The sequence below is a fragment of the Impatiens glandulifera genome, chromosome 4 (assembly GCF_907164915.1).
Source record: "Impatiens glandulifera chromosome 4, dImpGla2.1, whole genome shotgun sequence".
In the NCBI taxonomy this organism is placed as follows: Eukaryota; Viridiplantae; Streptophyta; class Magnoliopsida; order Ericales; family Balsaminaceae; genus Impatiens; species Impatiens glandulifera.
In genome coordinates, this window is record NC_061865.1 from 9,048,243 (window position 1) to 9,069,323 (window position 21,081).

General features: G+C 31.9%; 3 protein-coding genes across 4 annotated transcripts in view; 2 read left to right on the forward strand and 1 right to left on the reverse strand.

The window, feature by feature from the left end:
- LOC124933599 (callose synthase 9-like) overlaps positions 1-4,083 on the forward strand; it is a 31,853-nt gene extending 27,770 nt beyond the window's left edge. For both annotated transcript variants that reach the window (XM_047474024.1, XM_047474023.1), the window contains exons 41-52: positions 451-503; positions 576-752; positions 1,380-1,427; positions 1,557-1,715; positions 1,812-1,925; positions 2,011-2,099; positions 2,306-2,464; positions 2,578-2,680; positions 3,007-3,126; positions 3,208-3,258; positions 3,348-3,530; positions 3,625-4,083. In XM_047474024.1, coding sequence (XP_047329980.1) covers positions 451-503; positions 576-752; positions 1,380-1,427; positions 1,557-1,715; positions 1,812-1,925; positions 2,011-2,099; positions 2,306-2,464; positions 2,578-2,680; positions 3,007-3,126; positions 3,208-3,258; positions 3,348-3,530; positions 3,625-3,861 — 1,493 coding nt within the window. In that variant the 3' untranslated portion in view covers positions 3,862-4,083. The remainder of the gene's footprint in view (positions 1-450; positions 504-575; positions 753-1,379; positions 1,428-1,556; positions 1,716-1,811; positions 1,926-2,010; positions 2,100-2,305; positions 2,465-2,577; positions 2,681-3,006; positions 3,127-3,207; positions 3,259-3,347; positions 3,531-3,624) is intronic.
- Positions 4,084-6,979: 2,896 nt separating this feature from the next.
- LOC124936330 lies at positions 6,980-8,457 on the forward strand. Its single transcript, XM_047476822.1, has 2 exons — positions 6,980-7,341; positions 7,411-8,457. Exons 1-2 carry the CDS (start codon positions 7,276-7,278, stop codon positions 8,203-8,205), a joined length of 861 nt encoding a protein of 286 aa, XP_047332778.1. The 5' UTR covers positions 6,980-7,275; the 3' UTR covers positions 8,206-8,457.
- Positions 8,458-17,143: 8,686 nt separating this feature from the next.
- LOC124935946 (protein trichome birefringence-like) lies at positions 17,144-20,067 on the reverse strand. The gene is made up of 5 exons (XM_047476390.1): positions 19,181-20,067; positions 18,911-19,103; positions 18,613-18,806; positions 17,651-17,809; positions 17,144-17,570 (listed from the first exon to the last, which is right to left on the reverse strand). The coding sequence occupies exons 1-5, from the start codon at positions 19,828-19,830 to the stop codon at positions 17,219-17,221; spliced, it is 1,548 nt and encodes a 515-aa protein (XP_047332346.1). The 5' UTR covers positions 19,831-20,067; the 3' UTR covers positions 17,144-17,218.
- Between the last annotated feature and the right edge of the window lie 1,014 nt (positions 20,068-21,081).

The following is a 21,081-nucleotide window of genomic DNA, read 5'->3' on the forward strand; positions in this document are numbered from 1 at the left end:
GGTATGCACAGAAAGTGTACAATTTTCAGAGTTTTTTTTATAAAAAATGAAGTCCTAATTTACGAAAACTGTAATGGTTCTGTTTGTGAAAAGATATACCCCCTACAAGTTTCGTTCCCCATAGAAGATGTAGGCATTGATTATGGTGGTAATGATAATTCTTGTTTTTTCAACAAACAAACAGAATGTACTTCAAGCCATGATTTTGATATTTTAAGTGATGTTCTTGTCCAAGTATTTCCCTAATATCGGCAAGGGTCTAAAAAAATTTGCTTGTGCAAAATATAACCTTGTACTAGTAATTGTGTGAAATACCTTGCTTGTTGCTTACTCAATTTCCTTACTTGCATAGAGTAACATGTTTATTTCAGTTTCATCTAGTTATTCCTACACTTAATTGCTGTTGGTGAATCTTATATTGGTGTCCAAATTTTGTTTGATTATTTTCAGGATTCAATTCAACATTGCGTCAAGGAAATATTACTCATCATGAATATATTCAGGTAATATTGACTCTGGATAACCAGTTTAATAAATGTGTGGCACTTGGATTATATCTGAATGATTTTATCCAGGTTGGCAAGGGAAGAGATGTAGGGCTCAATCAGATTGCAATTTTTGAAGGGAAAGTTGCAGGTGGTAACGGTGAACAAGTTCTTAGTAGAGATGTTTACAGACTTGGCCAGCTGTTTGATTTCTTCAGAATGATGTCCTTTTACTTTACAACTGTTGGCTACTATTTCTGTACAATGGTAACCCTTTCTTTTCCCAATTTCTTAGTATGTCTTGAAATATCTCTATTTTGATCTGCCATTTCTTTCTTATTACTTCCATGGTAATGCAGAAACGTTTAGAGGAATGCACAAAATATTTAGAAATTATTGTTGCTTCAGATTAGGCATTTTCCATATTATAGATTGGTTCACTTGTTTGTCGGCATTTAGTAGAAGTTGGTCATTTGACTTTCAGCAAGAAGCCCTCTATTTGGAAACTTCTCCTCCCTCTTTTATTTTGTAAGAATGTGATTGTAATTCTGCAATAAACAGTGATCCCATGATGCTTAACTTTGTAGTGCTATGACAATTTGTTGCAAATCAAGACTTAACAATTATGTTTCACCAGATAATTAGGATTTATGCATTCATACATATTCATGGTGTACTAATTCATCTTATTTTATATATTTCTATTGTTGTGTATTGGGTTATATTACCTTCTGCAGTTGTTTTAACAGTTATGGACTTGCAATAGGTTGTCTGCAATGTTTGTAAATATTTTTCCCTTGTTAAAAATGGAAGTTTTGGTTCTATGTTTCAATCTCCAACAGAGCTCTTCAATGACATTTTGTACCTGACTGGTTTTCTCTGAACTTTTTGTAGTTAACGGTGCTGACTGTCTATGCTTTCCTTTATGGGAGGTTGTATTTGGTAAGTTTTATGGTTAATTGTTAGAACGTATTTCCCTCATTCCAAATCAGGGATATTCTTAAAAGACTATTGCTATCTTTCTTTCTTATTTTATACCTTCTAGTAATCATTTTACCTATGTTCTTACAGGCACTATCTGGGGTTGGTGAAACCTTGGCTGTGAGAGCTGGGATCTCAGGCAATGCTGCACTGAGTGCTGCATTAAATGCTCAATTCCTGTTTCAAATTGGTGTGGTCACTGCTATACCAATGATATTGGGCTTTATCTTGGAACAAGGACTTCTAACGGTAAATTTATTTTAGTTGTCATATGATTTTGTTTTTGTTTTGCTTTTATTTAGACAAAATCATTAACAAGGATTAGTTCTCGTGGGTTGTCTGCAGGCCATTGTTAGTTTTGTGACAATGCAGTTTCAGCTTTGTACTGTCTTCTTCACTTTCTCCCTCGGCACAAGAACACACTACTTTGGCCGCACAATTCTCCATGGTGGTGCTAGGGTATTATTCTCTTTGTTCTTTACTCAAACTACATTTTATTCTTTTCTGCAAGAAACTTTGGCTAATAGTATGTATATACTTACAGTACCAAGCAACTGGAAGAGGATTTGTGGTGCGCCACATCAAATTTGCTGAGAATTACAGGCTCTACTCACGCAGTCATTTTGTCAAGGGGTCTCTCTCTTCTCTTTTTCATGTTCATTTGGAAACGTTTAACGTTTTGAAAAGAAATTTAAACGGATGAAAATAAATAAATTTGTTTCTGTATGTATATTCAAAGTTTCACATTCAGAAACAAAAACAAGTGTGTTTCCAAATGGAGTTTAGGGTTTCTGTATTTGATCTTCTATTTACATTTTTTTTTCTAATTTTTATCGCAGGATGGAAGTTGTCCTGTTGTTGGTTGTATATCTTGCATATGGATACAATGATGGTGGAGCTCTTGGTTATATTCTTCTTTCAGTGAGCAGTTGGTTCATGGCTATATCTTGGCTATATGCTCCCTATTTGTTCAATCCATCCGGTTTTGAGTGGCAGAAGTAATGACTTTTATCCTTTTCTTATTTCATTTTTCTAAAACTTTGCTCATTTATATATTTCTAATTGTTTTTTCTACTTGTTTCTCGATCTTTCCCGCTTTTTTCTCTTCTAGGGTAGTGGAGGACTTCAGGGACTGGACAAACTGGCTTCTCTACAGAGGTGGAATTGGAGTGAAGGGGGCAGAAAGTTGGGAAGCTTGGTGGGATGAAGAATTGGTATTCTTTTTGAATTCTCATTTTGCTTTCTTAACTATACTTCTAGAACTTATATGGTTTTCAAATCTAAGATGTTATGCTTGTAGATTATAAGGTATGTCAAATCTATATAATTTCAATTAGCTTAGCATGGAAACAAGCGGTTAAAATGACGTTAGCTTTATTTTTCTGGATCATGATTCAGATTATAATCACACACAAGTTATCTTAAGTAGTGGTAGTATGTTTGTTTGTTTTCTGAAACTGGCATTCAAAGATCCTTGGGCGTTGTTTTATCATTTTGACTCGATGATTTCTAGCTAATAGGTTACTTTTATTACATACAGGCACATATTCGAAACTTTTCAGGGAGAGTGATGGAAACTATTCTGAGCCTTAGATTCTTCATCTTCCAGTATGGTATTGTATACAAACTCCATGTCCAGGGAACAAATACATCACTAGCGGTATGATGAATAACCTCTTTTCACAAAAGAAAAAATATGCTAACCCGTAAAAAAATGTTAATGAGTGTTTGTTCCCCACAGATCTACGGATTCTCATGGGCTGCCTTAGCGGGACTGGTTATTCTTTTCAAGGTCTTCTTCTTCTTCTAAACTCAACTATGATTATATTCTTTAATGTGATCGATGGATCGATCAATCATGTCTTGGTTTTTTATATATAGGTCTTCACGTTCAGTCAGAAAATGTCGGTTAACTTTCAACTGGTGTTGCGGTTCATCCAAGGGATTTCCTTCTTACTTGCTTTGGCCGGTTTATCCCTAGCTGTTGCATTCACCAACCTGTCAATTTCTGATGTTTTCGCTTGCATCTTAGCGTTTATACCAACAGGATGGGGAATACTTTCTGTAAGTTTTGTTTGCTTTTATATATTATCTTTAGTAGTAAGTTAGTAACATTTTTTTTCATCATTTTATATTAATATTCTTTATTATTTTTCAGATTGCTGCGGCTTGGAAGCCTGTGATTAAGAGACTCGGATTGTGGAAATCTATCCGATCCCTCGCGAGATTATATGATGCTGGGATGGGAATGATTTTATTCATCCCAATTGCGTTCTTTGCTTGGTTCCCATTCTTTTCCACGTTCCAAACGAGACTTATGTTCAATCAAGCGTTTAGTCGAGGATTGGAGATCTCCCTTATCCTTGCTGGAAACAACCCCAACACTGGGCTATAATTTCGATCCAACTCTTTTGTTTTTGGTAAAGAAAATCGTATATTGACTAATTTTTTTATTCAGATTAGGAAACAAATCGTTGGAATTTTTTTTTAACTGTTTTCAAATAGGTGTGGAGATTTGCCAACAAACATATCTGTTGGAAATTTTATTGTACAATTTTATCAGTACAATTTATGCACAAACATCACTTACATGAAATATACCCCTATTCCTCCTTAATCTTAATTTGTGCATTTTATATATTTACGAGAGAAAATATCTAGGGTTCGATTTGTACTGTTACGTGACGACAATGACTTGAGAGTTGTAATAGTTTTCTAAATTTATAAAAACAAAACAAAAATTGTAATGAATCAATATGAAAACACTTTCTAGATTTTTTTAATAATTTGTTTATTGGTGATATTTATATAATTTATGCATTAATATATGGGTTTTTTTAAATATATATATATTTATTTATTTATTTATTGTATTTCTCTCAAAAGTTTGGATTCAATAAAAATGATAATTAATTAATTGTGTTAAATTATTATTTTAATTTTTGGAATTAAATAATAAATATTTTTAATTTTTCTTTTAAAAAAAATAAAATTATTAAAAAATATAAGTTGAATATTTCCATGTAAAATATATCCTTTTTATCGAGAATATATAAATTAGAAATAACTTAGTTATTTAATAGCTATGTATGGAAACGAACAAATGTTATCTAATAAAATATTGTAAAAATATATATTTTATAAGTCAATTAAAAAAAATATCATTCAAACTTTAGCTGCAGCTGGGTGTTCTTTGGGCCAATGTAGTTGAAACTAGTCCAATTATAGTTGGATAAACATTAAATATAAAATTCAAAAATTCAATTCAACTAATATTTCATTGATATTTGAATCAATTATTAATATTAAGACTCAAGAATCTTGTTGTCATATTTGACAACACTTTTTTAAGTAATATATAAGTGATTAGCCATCAATTGAACCATCCAACTTGAGATAGTCAATGTATACTAAAAGTAAATAAATTAAAGTTATGATATATTAAAAACAATTATGGATATATCAATGATATTTTCTTCTTGGTTTAATAAATGAAATTAATTGAATTATTATTCTTGTTGACATTTTTAGTTGATTTTGTTTGCTTAATATATATATATATATATATATATATATATATATATATATATATATATATATATATATATTTATTGTAAGAAATGATTTTAAATTTTCATTCCACATCATATATTATTATATAAAAATTAGGCACGTCTTACAAATAAAAGTATTAGTAATTAATTAAGATAATTCATATAAAAAATATTTTCTAAAATAATAAAATTTACAAGTTTAATTTTTTATTTATAAAATCTTAAATAATTAAAATATAGATTTTATTAATTGATATTAAACAAATATTAATTAAAGTGACGAGGTATTAAAATTTAAAGATATATCAATTAGGCCCCATAATTCGGGTTAGTATCATGTTGGCGGGTTTAGGTTTACCGTTAAGCGATATTAGCCTAAATTTGACATATTTAATAATTAGTTTCAATTTTTTTAACAAGGACCTCTCTTGTTTATTTGTAATTTACCTGAACTCGACGTATTTGTCCAATTTGCCTAATTCAACTCGATCTAATTAATTTTCATATCTTTATTTCAAATTAAAATGACATTAATACAAAAAAAAATGAAGCTAAATTACAAATACATTTAAAATTCCATCACGAGCCTAAACTAATTTTTCCGTATTCAATTTAGGTCTTGTTTTCGTGTCGAATTAAAAATTGTTGGTCCAGATTGTTTAATAAAAGGTATTATTTGAAATTAGCATTAATCCTTGCACGGATAAAAATATATATTTAAAATATTATTTATCTATAAATATTTTAAATAAAATTAATATTATTCAAATCTAATCAGTTTAAAATTTGTTTTAGTTTGTAAAAATTAAGTTTAATCTTAAACTTAATGTTAACATATATATTTTATCCCTCGCCACCCCATTTAATCCCTCAATTGATCATCATTCTGTGACACACTTTTTTATATATATTTTTTATCCCTTCGGGGAACCACCCATCAATCTTAGTCGGCCTTAATTGATGATACATTTTTTATTTCTCCTCACACTCGACAAACCACTCACCTTACCTCCATCTCGTGATCTCACACTTTTAAATGCTCGCAAAACTAACTAGTAATTCCGACCTCACACTCGACAAACCACTCACCACCCGACCTTAATCTCGTGATCTCACACTTTTAAATGCTCGCCAAACTAACCACTAATTCTGACCTCACACTCTACAAATCACCCACTACCCGACCTTCATCTCGTGACCTCACACTTTTAGATGTCTCGTATTCTTTGTTTAAAAGTTACGTCACCATATATTATAGTCAATAATGCATTCTTGAAAATCTAAATTTATATATTTTGGGATTCAAACCCCAAGAATAAAATGTGAACACTTTAATCGTTAAACCACTTGATATTGTTAAAATAATTTTATAATTTTATGTATGTATATATATTTTGTATTTAATATTTATTATCAATTAATTAATTTTTATATTAATTAAAAAACTATTTATGCTAATAAAAAAAATTATATAAATATATGATGAGAGAAAAAATATATAATATATAATAAAAAATAAAATATATTTATATAAAATTAATAATGAAAAATAATAATAATATATATATATATATATATATATATATATATATATATATATATATATATATATAAAATATAACTAACATTTAATATATATATATATTATATATAAATTATTAATAAAAAAAATACATATTTTATTATTTGTGAGAATATATATATATATATTATATATATAATATTTATATATATTGTTATTTGCATTTTAGAGTTAATTGCATCTTAAGTTTCCAAAAAATAATTAAAAAATATTATTATTTTGAAATACTTTCCCTCACCCAATTTGCGTGTTCCCTCCGCATCAATCGTGGCCGTTTAATAAATCAATCAATCAGAACCGTCCTTTCCCATATACCTCTTTGCCTATAAAAGCACCTTTGCGTCCTTGCCTAGAGACGTAAAACCCTAGAACTTCCAGATTTGCCTTTGCGTGAGCAGTTCTAGAGAGAGAATTCGAAGAACTCGAATATTAATTTACACGCCTTGTTCAAGAGATTTAGAACGATTATCTGGACATCTCGATATATAAATCCTAAACAATTTACAACTTCGATTTCGTATTTTAATCGCTTTGATTTGAATTAGTTGTTTAGATCTTGATCAGTTCGTAGTTTGAATTCAATTAACGTACTCGATCGAGTTTTAACTCCTCCTTGTTAGTTGTTTGATATATATATATATATTGTATAAACTAGGGTTTGAAGTTTTGAATTATGATGAATCAGTCACAGGTGATGAATCCGGTTCATGTAATTATGCATCATCATCAACTACCTCAGGTACATATTTGGAATCATCAAATTCATCCTTCCAATCAATCTCAGTCTATGATGATGAGTATGTCACAGGTTGTTCCGCACCACCGGAGCAATGGAATTTGGCCTCAATCGCAGCAGAGCTCGATTGAATCGATGAATCGAGAGAATTATCCTGTTCAGAATTGGATCGATAGACGAGAAACAGCTGGAATGAAGTCTGGTGGAAGATTATTAGGTCATGGAGGCGGTTATAGACCTCCAAATTGGAATCAGAATAAGAATCAGAATCATCGTAGGTTTTATCCGAATAAAAAGTTGATGAAGAAGAAGAGATTTGCTGCTCCTCGAAACACAACATCATTCCTGATTCGAGCGAATAGATGCGGAGGAATTGCTGAATTGGTATCGCCTTACCCTGTTACACCAGCTATTCTTGAAACTCCACAGCTTTTACCATCAAGGGAGGTTCTAGGTGATATGGTGAAAGAAGAATGGGGAGTTGATGGTTATGGTTCAATGAATGGTCTCATTAGACTTAAAGAACATGAACATGATGAAGTTGAAAATGAAAATGAAGAGGGTAATGGATCATCATCAAGTGATAGTGATGATCATATTGAAATGGAGAAGAAATTGGATCATGACTTGAGACGTTTCGAGATGATTTATCGAAAAAACTATGGAGGAAGAAGAAGAGATGATAAATTGGTATTGGAGAATAGAGTAAATGATCAAGATGATCATATTTCTGAATTGGAAAAGGAGAATATGTTGTTAAGAGAAAAGCTCAATTTTATAGAGAATGAAATGAATGATTTGAAGAAGATACTGCAAAACCATGAAGGAGATGATGATCATGAAGAAGAACATTCATTGATGGAATGAATGAATGATTAACAGACAGGAAAGATTAGGGTTTGATGAATAATCTTGGCTTAAAGAAGAAGTAGAAGAAGATATTCATCATCATCATTTGTGGACAAACAGAAGAAGAAGAACTCATGGTATGTAAAGAATGAATAAGACTAATTCATAATTACATTTTCATTTGTAATAGTATTTAGGTAGATTTTCACATTATTATTATTATTATTATTCTAAATTTGATTATAAAATTAATTGGGATATTTAGTATTGTCATATTTTTATTTATTTATCTTGTAATAATATTGTTTTTATTTGGTTAATCGATTATTTTATGGATTAAAGGTTAATTTATTTAGTGATTTTTTATCTTTATTTTATATCAAAGTTATATTTTAATCTTGTTTTAAGTTTGAGAATTATCTTTGTGGAGTCTTTTAACAAATAAAAGTTATTTTTGTTATTTCAAATAATTATAAATTTTTAAAGTGAGTTATAATTGTAGTGTAGTCTTAAAAAGAATAAAATAACTGATTTTAAAATAATTTTATTTTAATATTTGGTTAATATAATAAAAAAGTATCTTAATCTTTGTACAATCATCATATTTTATTTGAAATATTTAATTGGTTGTACTTTTATTTTTGTTTAATTTTATTTCATACTATAATTTTTTTTAAATGGTTCGTACAAAATGATATTAATGAGAGTAGTTTAAGTTCATTAACAAAAACATTATAAAATTGAAAAAAAATATTAAAAAAAACGCAACACAAAATAGTTCATCAATGATCAAATAAAAATAACAAATTTTAACGAGCACAAAGATCTTCAAAAAGATCAATAAGCTCTCCAACTGTCTCAACTGGTTTACCTAATGAAACCTCTTTAATTGTCATAATAATAGAATTATGAATTAAATGCATTGGTCGATAACAATCATTGAACGTTCTACGGTTTCTTTCAAGCCAAATGGTCCACCGGAAGATAAACGGGATAGGGGGGCAACGACTCATGCCAACCGAACTCACCGTCTCTATCCACACTTCCCAACAATTAACGATAGATTTCGGCATAACCCACTTAATACTAGGCATGTTCCATAATAAGCTCTAAATCGCAATCACTTCATCACAGTGTAAGAGCAAGTGAGACGCCGACTCCACCTCTTTATGACACATTCTACAACGACTTGCCATAATATACAATTTTTCATGCATTTATTATTTGTCAAAATCTCACCATGCATGACACTCCATCCAAATAACGAAATATTTGATAGAAATTTGGAGTCTCACAACTTCTCCCATATGAGATCTTAAGGAGTATTCTCCGCAATTAAAGATAACAATGACTAACCTTAAAATTATCAATATCTTACCAACGCAAAATATCACACAAAAAAGGATTCACATCTTTACGCCCCACCAAGTTCAACACCCTATTATGTGAAGCTAACTCTTCAGCATTTAGCCTTCTCCAATACTTGATTCTCATTGCAAAACCATTAGAACTCTCGTCAAACATGTCTTTGACTGTAGCATCTCTGCATATATGCATATAGCAATTGAGGCAAGAGTTGGGTACGATGAGAAAAGACTTTTGACACTGCACCATACGTCATCCCCAAAACTAATTGAAGTGTCATCGCCAACCGAAAATCTAAATTGTGTATGAAAAAACTTCCACATTAATGAGTTGTCACTCCAAATACTGAAACCCACTACCCAGTTAATAGGTTTGGTGAACCAGCTAGACCAATCCTACTCATACTTGCATCTAATCATAGTAGCCCACGAAGAGGTAGGCTCCGAGAAATGTCTACTACACCATTTCGATAAAAGAGCCTTGTTTAACGAAATCAAATCTCGTATACCCAAGCCCCCTTGGTCTTTAAATTTTTTCACTTTATCTCAACTTACCAAATGACGGAAGGATGACTCAAAGGACCCCCAAAGAAACTTACAAATAATTTTTTCCATCTTCACATCCACACTTTTAGGTATAAGGAATAAAGACATCATGTAAGTAGGCATAAATTCTAAAGCAATTTTGATTAGAACCAAACACCACCTTTTGAAATCATTTATCTCTTCCAAATTGGTAACTATCTTTCTATTTTGGCGATGATCGAATCCCAAAAAGCTTTCAAATGAGCTTTAGCACCTAAAGTCATCTCAAGATAAGTAGATGAAAATGATCCCACCTTAAAGCCTAAGATGCTCGAAAGTGTCATCTTACTTCTATTGGATACAGAGTTTGAGAAAAAGATCTCAGACTTACCGAGGTTAACCCGCAATTTAGAACAGGCTCCAAACAACTAGAGAATATCCTAAAGATGCTTGAAATTTCTGTGAATGACTTGAATCATGCATAAGGTATCGTCCGCAAGAAGTAAATGAGAAATTACAAATGAAGATCTCCTCCACTCTTTTAATGAGGCTAGCATGCTCGACAAAAACCAACAATCTTGTAAAAACTTTCATGATAACGACGAATAGGAATGAGGAAAGAGGATCACCCTGCATGATTCCCCTCGAGCTTTCGAAAAAGCCTTAGGGCTTCCATTCACAATTACAGAGAACTTAGTTATCGACACGCAAAATTTGATCCAATCTATCCATTTCTCTCTCATACTCCTTATACCCATTACATCGAATAAAAATTCCTAATTAATACTATCATAGGTTTTTTTAATATCAAGTTTAACGAATGGACACTTATCTCCCCTGAAATTTGTTGAATCAATACATTCATTTGCAATAAGGGACACATCAAAATTTTGACGACTTTTAATAAAATCCATCTTATTTGTCGAGATCACTGAATCAAGAACTCCCCGTAGTCTATTCATCAAACATTTAGATACAATCTTGTAGAAAAATGAAACAAGACTAATAGGTCTAAAACTTTTCACATCAATAGTTCCGGGACTCATGTCAAATGATGAGAATTTATAAAAATGCTCGATCGCTTCTATGATATCATTTTTGAGAAAAAATCACATTTTTTTAAAGAAGGCTAGAGTAAATTCATCGCTTCCCAGAGCCTTATCACTCCCACGACTCATTATCGTTGCCTCCACTTCTTTTTCCGTGAAACGAGCTTCCAATGTGTCCTTTTGCTCCACACTAATAGTAGCAAAATTCACACCATTCAACTTCGGTCAAACCCTATGTTGTTTCTTGAATGAATCTTTATAAAATTGTGCAATACTATTTGAAATCACAAGCTCACAATCATGGGCAACACCCTGCACCAAAATTGAGTTAATTGCATTATTCCTAGCCTACGCCTTGGAGACCCCTTGAAAGAATTTTTTATTTTTATTCCCAACTCTCAGCCAAGTAGCCCTACTGCATTGTCTAGCCTCGATGTCTTATTCTTTATATAGCTCAAGAAGATTTCTAACTAGCAAAATACGAGAACTAACCTCTTCTGCCAAAAGGTCACGAACCTCTTCCACTTCATCGAGAACATTAATCTTAGTACATAAATTATCGACTTTTGCACAAAATATTGCACATTCATCCACATACCAACTATTTAGTAGCTTACGTAAATTCTTCAAATTCATAAAAATTCCTAATGATGTCGAACCAGAATGAACTTGAGACCCCCACCATTCTCGCACACACGTCACAAAGTTATCCCTGATCAGCCTCTTATTCTCGAACCTAAAAGGGCGACATAACTTATCCACAACTCTATACTCCAATATAATAGGTCTATGATCCGAATAACTCCACGAAAGTACCTTTTGAAATATATTAGCTACCCCCAGAATATCGACTCACTAACTAAAAACATATGAATGCGAGACTAAGATAACCCACCATTGTCATTGCCTCTTCTGAATGTGTATCACCCTCCTTCAAGTGACGGATCCACAAGTTCTAAATTCTCAATAGTATCAGAGAACTCTATCATTTGACTAATCAATCGTCTAGCACGCTTTCTTTTAGACGGGTCCCTCACTTCGTTCATGTCACTAGCAAAGATGATCGGTAGATCCCATAAACTAGCCACTCTTGTCAACTCATTAAAAAATTCCGATTTTAGTTCGGGAAGCACCGATCCGTAAATTACCGACATCACCCAACGAAAATTATCTCCCTAATTCCTAAGTTGCACACTAATTGAAAATCTTTCAACATCAAAATCCATCTTTTCGAATACGTCATCATTCAAAGCAATTAGAATCTCACTCGACGCCTCAATAGAATCAAATGCCACCCATTCACACAATCGCCAATTACACATATCTTTAAAAGTCCATTGATCCATATGGCGAATCTTCGTCTCACAAAAATAATATGTTCCACTTTCAGTAGATTTCGCAAGAGGTTTAAGAATACAACGATTCTTGCTATCATTAATCTCACAAACATTCCAAGCTAATATTTTATCAATCATTAAAATAAGATTATTCAGAGTAAATCTGATTTGGCTTCGATACACGTTTTCCTGTTGACAAGAACCTAGGGGGTAGATCACCAATCCTCTTGAGCTGACACCTCTTATTGTATGTCAATATGGGGATTTCGTGAATTCCTAGTTACACTTCTGACTCTTCAACAAGAATTTCTCTAACAATATATTTTTTTCATTCAGCGTCATGTTGTGAGTCGAAAACGCCACACAAACCTCATCATCAGTGTCATATTCTTCATCTGACTTAATCGACTCTTCCTTCGATACTTCATTACTCTAATAGGCGAATCACTCACATTCTTAGGGTACAGAGATCTATTGGGGCTTACTTGAACCGCGTTTTCTATGGGTAACCATATCTCACCTTTTGTCGCATCAATCAGTTCACATTCAGCCACCAAATCCGATATCGGATGAATGAGAAATTCCATTGGGGCTTGATAAAGAACTACCTAGAGAATATTACTCAGAATATTAACCAAAGGGGACTCCTAAAACGTCACTCGTAAATCGAATTCGAAAGTATGTGATGGTTCATGTACCAACCCAAAGGTCAATCCTAGTGACTTACACTCGATCTCGCAATCCTGACTCTCCTTCTCCATGGCGCTACCTGGTTCATTTGTATATGTTGCCTTTAATGGTTCATCATCTTGGTGAGTATCTACCGAACCCACAACAGACTCACCAAAATTAATCCCCTCCTTTGAATACTTATCTACATCAATTGGTTGCGAAGTTGAACCCAATATATCTTTCTCCTTTGGTTTAGTGTAGGGGGGCGTCTGAACTGGTACATCACTCTCCCCACAATCCGAACATAAATTAGAACTTGTCCCTGACACACTCTAAGGCCATTCAGGCCACGCCGCAACCTTATAAATAAGTATACCATGTTCCAGGACAATAGTTTTTCGGTATTCGTTCCACCAAACCCACGCGAATTCTTGTCGACCCGACTTCACATTTTAGCTCGGTATTTTTGTCCATCTCCATATATCCAGCTAACTTTTCACCCGTTTTTCTCAAGTACTCAATGCTCCAAAAGATTGTGGGTAGCCCAAATAACCGGACCCAAGTACTATTAGAACTCTCATTGTGTTTGGTTAGCCTTTCAGTGTAATCTCGCTCCTCCTCACCATAACACTTATATTCAGTATTATGATTAGTCAAGTTATTAATCGTAGTGCCACTAATAATGTCTTTATTAGTATCATTCTCAAGGCGTCGAATTCTTTCTTCAACTAATAGAATTATACTCTTATCATGAGGCATAATGAATACAGTTCGATAATCAACCTATAGAGCAATCATACCTTCCATGAAAGTTGAATCCGGACAAAAATTCACCGCCAAGTGGACCAGATCCAAGACGTTTTCTCGTCCATGATGATGAGGATAAGTAGCGACGTAGAAGTTTTAAGTGACTCAATCCCAACTCGATCCTCCGACGCTTATAGTTCTTGATCTCAGAGATTGTCACCACATTCAATCGATCAACAATTGTACAAAACTCGAAGGATTTTATACCTGTAACCACCAATCTAACCAAATTGCTCTCCTTAGACTATTCACCTTATCCGCATATGACAGAGATCCAACCTTCTAAGGAACAGACTGCCCCGCTACATCCCCCAATGACGACCCGTAACCTGAATACAACCAAGTTTAGGAGCATCGACAAAACCCTTAACCAACCTGCTTCATATGTTGCCCATAGTTTGAGTATCGCCTAAATCTTCAATAAAACTCCAATCGTCGGCTCACTCCCGCCGCTGCCCTTGGCCTGAGTAATTGAACGTAGTTTGTCTTTCATCCACCGATCGTTAAAGCCAGCGCTTCTGACTTGGTTTTGAGCAATAGAATCCCGACTTAAGCATTCAACAAAGTTTTGACCACATCTGGTCTAGTGTCGTCTTCCACCTATTTGATGTGCTTCATTACCGCCTTAGCAGTTGCATGCATGGAGATCTGAGTGAAGACTGATGGTCGATACGACCCATTAGCTACCCACGCCTGCCTACTAGTCATCAACTTTGGATAGGCACTCATTGATACCTGAGGTCGACCATCGACTAGACGGACCACCCGACATCCTCTACCAATGAAGAACCACTCTTCCTTATCATCAATCATTGCTTTGGAGTGTCACTCCATTGCATATTAGGTTGTGATTCACCATATCTCCTATCCTCACCCTCTCTATTATAACTTCTTTTTATATGTTATTATAATTTTAATTTATTTATTATTTTTAATTATAATCTTGAGTTGTTTACTTAATTTTAAATATTAAAAATTAAAAAATAATTTATTTTAAAATAAATTATATAAATTTATTAGTTTCTACAAGTTTAAATTAAAATAAATTAAAAATTAAAAAAATATCATTATTAATATATATATATATATATCTAAGAGATTGTTTGATTTTAGTTTTATGGGATATTGTCTAACAAAATTAAATGGTAGGTTATTTGGATTTTTATTTAGTTTAATTAATTAATGATTACATAAATTATACAAAAAATGAAAAAATAAATAGATAGTAATAATAAAATAAATCAAAATAAAATATTTTAATAATATTTTATTTGTAATGAAAAAAACAATATAATGACAAGTAATAATTTTATTTTTGAAAAACTCAATCTTGACATGTGGGCACTTTTGCCTTCATTTTCAATTGAATACATCATTCACCAATAAATGTAAATGTTGTTGACAGACCCAAAAGTATTGAATGAAGTTCCGGTAATAAGAGCATCAGCAGCGCACAAGACCTCTGCCCTCTTTTTTTGTGAAATCAATATTCCACATCAGCAGAAAGCGGACACACATGGACACACATTGTACTTGGTTAAAACACTACAATGCTTCTACCCGCCCTCTTATCTAAATAATAAATTTTATTTATACTATTTTAAATAAATAACTAATTTATAATATAGGAATATTATAACTAATATTCCTATATTATAGGAGAATTTGAGATTTTAAAATCGCGTGTTAATATAATTAATAAAAAAAATATTAATTTATTTAAAATATATATTTATTAATTAAATGAGTAATATTCCTGTATTATATATATTATAGGAGAATTTGACAATTTCACCCTTAAAACATATTAATATAATTAATAGAAAATATAAAATATTTTTATAATTTAAAATATATTATAATATTAAAAATATTACAAAAATAATGAACTACAATAAAACACATAAAATTTTAAACATTTTGACGGACATTATGGAATTGTGAAATATGCTCCACCAAATCGGTTTGTAATTGACGATATTTTTGTTTGTCACGAATTTGAATATTTTTTTCAATATATAATTAATATTCCTATTTTATAGTAAAACTTTAGAATATATATTTATTTAACGTTATTATAATAATGTTACTAGGAAAAAATATTATAATTAAATATATAATTAATATTCCTATATTATATAATATATTATATTATATAATCATGAAAAAGTCAGAAGAGGGCATGACCGAGGGCACTGCCCTCTTTTGCTTTTATCTCCAATGCAAAAAATGAAAAAAACCAATGACCTGCCCTTTTCCACGCTGTCCCATGCGGGCAGAGGTCATGCGTTGGAGATGCTCTAACATCGTATACGAACTGTAAATAAATTTCTCTTATAATGTGATTGACGATTTGAAAAGAAAAAAAAAATCGAAAGAAAAAAGTTATGGGTACAATCGTCTCATATGATCACGTTATACGTGTTGGTTTCAATTCGAAAAAGGGGATTTGTGTGGGATTGAGAATTATTCGATTTTATTAGCATTTAAAATTCTTATGTTTTTTTTATGGTCTTGTTTTTTCTCTTTATTTTGTAATGTTTGAACATATTTTGCATTCTTTTTAATAAATAAAAAAAATATTGAAGGTGTCAATAATAAATGAGTAAAATCAAACAAAAATAAATAAATAAATATAGAAAACAAAATATTATATAGAAGAAGCAAAATACCTGGGCCCTATATATTTTTTTAATAATTTACCTTTTTCTAAAAAAATATTAATACCTCATTTCAAAAAATGTGAATCTTTTTTAAATATATAAATGTTTAGAAAATAAATTTACACCATCTCAAACTATAATCCTAAGAATATAATATGACACAATTTTATTAAATTTAGTCTTTAGTAATCAATAATTTCAATTAAATTATTTTTGTCTTGTTATGTTATATATCTGAAAACATATATCTACATACAAAAATAATAAGTTATAGCGAACAAAAAGATGAAATAGAATGAAAAAAAAGTATTATTGAAATTGAGTTACAATATTGCTTATATGAAATAGTTCTAATCTAAAAAAGAAAACCTCTATTAACAAAACTAACTATTAAAACTAATTAAGTAACTACAACCTACAATTTCAAGGTCAAAATTGGTTAATAACAATGAATTTTTTTTTATTTCTTTTTCGGAAATAAAGAAAAAGGCGAGAGCCGAGCTGCACATACAAAAGCGATGCGCCCAACAATTAAAAAAAAATCCTATACACAGCTAGTAGACACATATGATGACACTAACCGACTTTTTTTTTTCGAATTACAGTTAAGTTAGTTATTGTTGTTTTAGTTGCATGATATGTTTGATCAAGAGCTGAGTAAAAAGGATTTCATTCCATGAATCTGGTACACCTGGAAGACACCAATGGCTACAATCCTGATAAGTGTCTGGTGATCTTCTTTCTTCATCGGTTAGATTTGCTTTCGCGTAAATTGACGGGTGAGCATCTTTTCGAAAATCACTCATTCTCGTTATATTCATGTAAAAAACCGGAGTTTTCATACCCATCATTACTCTTTCCAACATGCTTATAATTGGTAATGGCGGATATTCCAATAGATATTTCTCGTCCTTTATTGGTTGTGTCTCGTTATCGCATTGCCCACCCGAGTTCCATTGTCCTCCACTTTGAAAATTTAAAAAAAGAAATTATTAGGCGAAACAAACAAACAAACTAGACTTCCCATTTTGTTTTGTCTAGTTTACCTGAAATGGGAAAGTGAATAGCCTCTAAAGAAGACTTGGGTCGTGTTTGGATTTAGATTTGCATCGATCCATCTTGACCATGTAGTCATCGCTTTTCGAAATGCCTCAGCCACGTCCAATTCACTATATACATGACTTCCTTCTTGATAATAACCTTTCCTGTCGCATTATATTAAGTTACTTTCACCAACTTAGGCCAAATCATAACCTACTTATGTCAGCATCATTTGGAAACACTATTTCAATTTGGGCTTGTTTTCAAATAAGGTATTTTTCTTTTTCTTTTGATCAGAAAAGTGTTCTTAGCGAGAATCGAACCTAAGACATTTAATCTCTTGAACAATACTCTTTCTAATTTGAATTGTCCTAATAAGTTAAAAGAAATAAGGTATTTTATATCATGTTCTAAATCCCAATTCAAATAACTGATTATTTGATTAAGTATTTTAGTTTATGATTCGAATGATAAGATTTGTGAGAAATATTGGGTTATTTGATATTAGAATCAAATAAACCAAGTGGAACAATCCCTTGGTTTTCTAATAGTTTCATCTCAACTATCAACCAAGCTATGGCTAGAAAACTCAAATTTGATTTACTACTTCATGGAGAAGAAGAATGATAGTCTCTTAAAACATGACTCTTTCCACTTGATCTGTCCTAATAAGTTGAAAAATAAGGTATTTGATGACATGTTCTACATCCCAATTCAAATAACTAATTATTTAAGGTTGTTTTCTCCACAAGGGTATTTTGATTTATGATTCAAATGATAAGATTGATGAGAAATATTGGGTTGTTTAAGATTAGATTCAAATAAACCAAGTGGAACAATTCCCTTGGTTTTGTCATAATTTCATCTCAACTAGTACCAAGTTATGGCTAGACAACTCAAATATGATTTACTAATTCATGATGATGATGATGAAGATGATAGAGTATTATAGAGAGATAAGGGTTACCCTTCAGATGTTTTCTCATGAGTCCACCAATGTCCAGTATTGAAGATAAGAACATCTGCAGTCTTATAGCAATCAACTGTACTTTCAATTAGATCAAGCCGAAGTGTTTCTTTCTTTGATCCACTTTTATCAGCCATTTCCCATTCTTGAACCAAAAATATAGACCGAACAAACTCCACTGAAACATTGTAATCCTACAATCATTTCACATCCAAAAAACACAAACAATTCTTCAATCAACATTCAATTTTCAACCAAAACCAAAACCAAATTCACCATTAACAAAACCAATACTTACAGCGAAAATAAACGAGTAAAATCCATCTGATCTAAACTCCATCTTGCCAGAAGCTTCAAAAACTCTTTCCTTATCTTTAACAGAGTTTCTAAGAAGACACACCAATGATTCCCACATATTCCTGTTCAATGAATCACCCACAAAAATCAACCTCTTACCTCTCAATACTTCCAACATCATTTCTCCATCAAACCTGCAATTTAACAAACATTATTATTATTACTACAAAACAATTAACACTCACACTAACCTACCTACTTACTTACTTACCTTGGAATGTTACAACCTTTCGGTTTCCACTTGAAACTCTCATAGCCGAATTCAGGTCTTCCATTGTGAAAACAATCAAACGGTTCATCAATATGAGGACAAGTTCCAGGTTCATACAAAGGATATGAATGATCCTTAATCCAATGTCCATCAAAGAAATCACAGTGTTGAAGTTCATTCAATGAAGCCTCGCTCATGTTTAACTCCTTCATCAAATCAGTCCAATTCCTTAACGGACTGAACATCACTATTTCCGATCGATCTACATGAGAATTGTCGTTATTATTACCTTCCGTTGACGATCCATTATTAAAACCTCCTCCATGAGAATCATCAGGTGAATATTGCATAGAAAATACTTCAGATCCAGGTGATTGAGTCAGTTGAGAAGAAGCGGTTGAGACGTTAGGGAAGAAACGAGAGAAAACAACGGAGAAATGTGATTGAGTCAGGTCGATGTTTCTGAACCAGGTGGAAGGATTGTTCGTAGGACTGTTGACAATGAAGAAGACGCCACAGGTGAAGACGATGATAGCAAATCCGAATGCGATAACAATGACGATCCGGATTGAGGTACTCTTTGAAAGCGCCGTTCGCTTTGGCGTCACCTGTTTCAATATTTCCGACAGTAAAGTCGGAGAATCTGTCATGATGAATAGAAGTTTGACCTAACGTGGAAATTGAAGAAGAAATGCAGAAACTGGAAATCTGTAGAGAGAGAAAGAAGAGAACCATGAGGAAGAAGAAGAAGAAGAAGGAGAAAGAAGAGGAAGAGAAATGACGATTGCCGCCAATGCCAACGGCTGAGATTCTTTCTCTTCTACCACCTAAACTTTCTCTAACATGTCAAATTAGTTCTAGTTTTTTATTATTTGTTTGAATTTATCCATTAACTTGTATAATCAAAATCAAAGTTATTTAAATTAGTGATTATTTATAAATTTGTTAAATTAAAAGTTAATTTTAAAATAATAAGTATTTTATATGTAAATATGTATAAAATTAATTTAAAAAATAATAAAAAACATATACTAAAAAGATAATAGTTATATCAAGGCTTGATTCTCATGCAAGGAGAATAATGCATCATCTTTAGATAGACTTCTTTCTCAATCTTTCTCATATACGGTAAGTAAATTTAAGAAAAAAGATAGGGAAAGCGATGCTGATGCTGGGTAGCAAACCCCAAGCGACACTCCACCTGGCTGCCACCGTGGAAAAAAGCGACGGGTGGATGGATGAGAGAGCAAAAATAAAAAAAAAAAAAAAAATTGTTTTTAATTTTTTTTAATCCCTCTCTTTCTCACTCTTTCCATTTTCAAACCATTCGTCTTCTTTCTTTCTTTCTTTCTTTCTTTCTGTCTTTCAGCGATTTCAACTTCATTCTTCGGCGATTTCTTCTTCCTTTTTCTGCGATTTCAGACTTTGACAATTACTTCTTCCTTCCGAGCTTCAAAAATGATAAGCCTTAAAATCAATGTCGAACAACAATGTTAGCGAACAACTAAGACCCTAAAATTGTTATACTTTTACTTTTCAGGATAATCAGATCATTCAACTACATCCAAGTCCAACATTAGGTAAGTTCCCGAACATGATCATCATGTGGTTAGGGTTTTTCCGAACATGTCCATGTTCACGAAATTGATTTAATATATAGAAATTGTATTTAATTTGTGTTTCTGGTTTCTGTATCTGAGTTAGGAAATTTGAGTTATTAGTTTATTAGTTTCTAGAAAAATGTTATTGATGAATTCAGAAAACTATCAATAACAGTTGTAAAAGATACATGAAAAAACTTGAATTTTCATGTTAGGGATTGATTCAGAACATGGTCATGTTAGGGACCAATTGATCCCGAACATTACCATGTTAGGGAGCTTGATTTAATATTTTGAAAC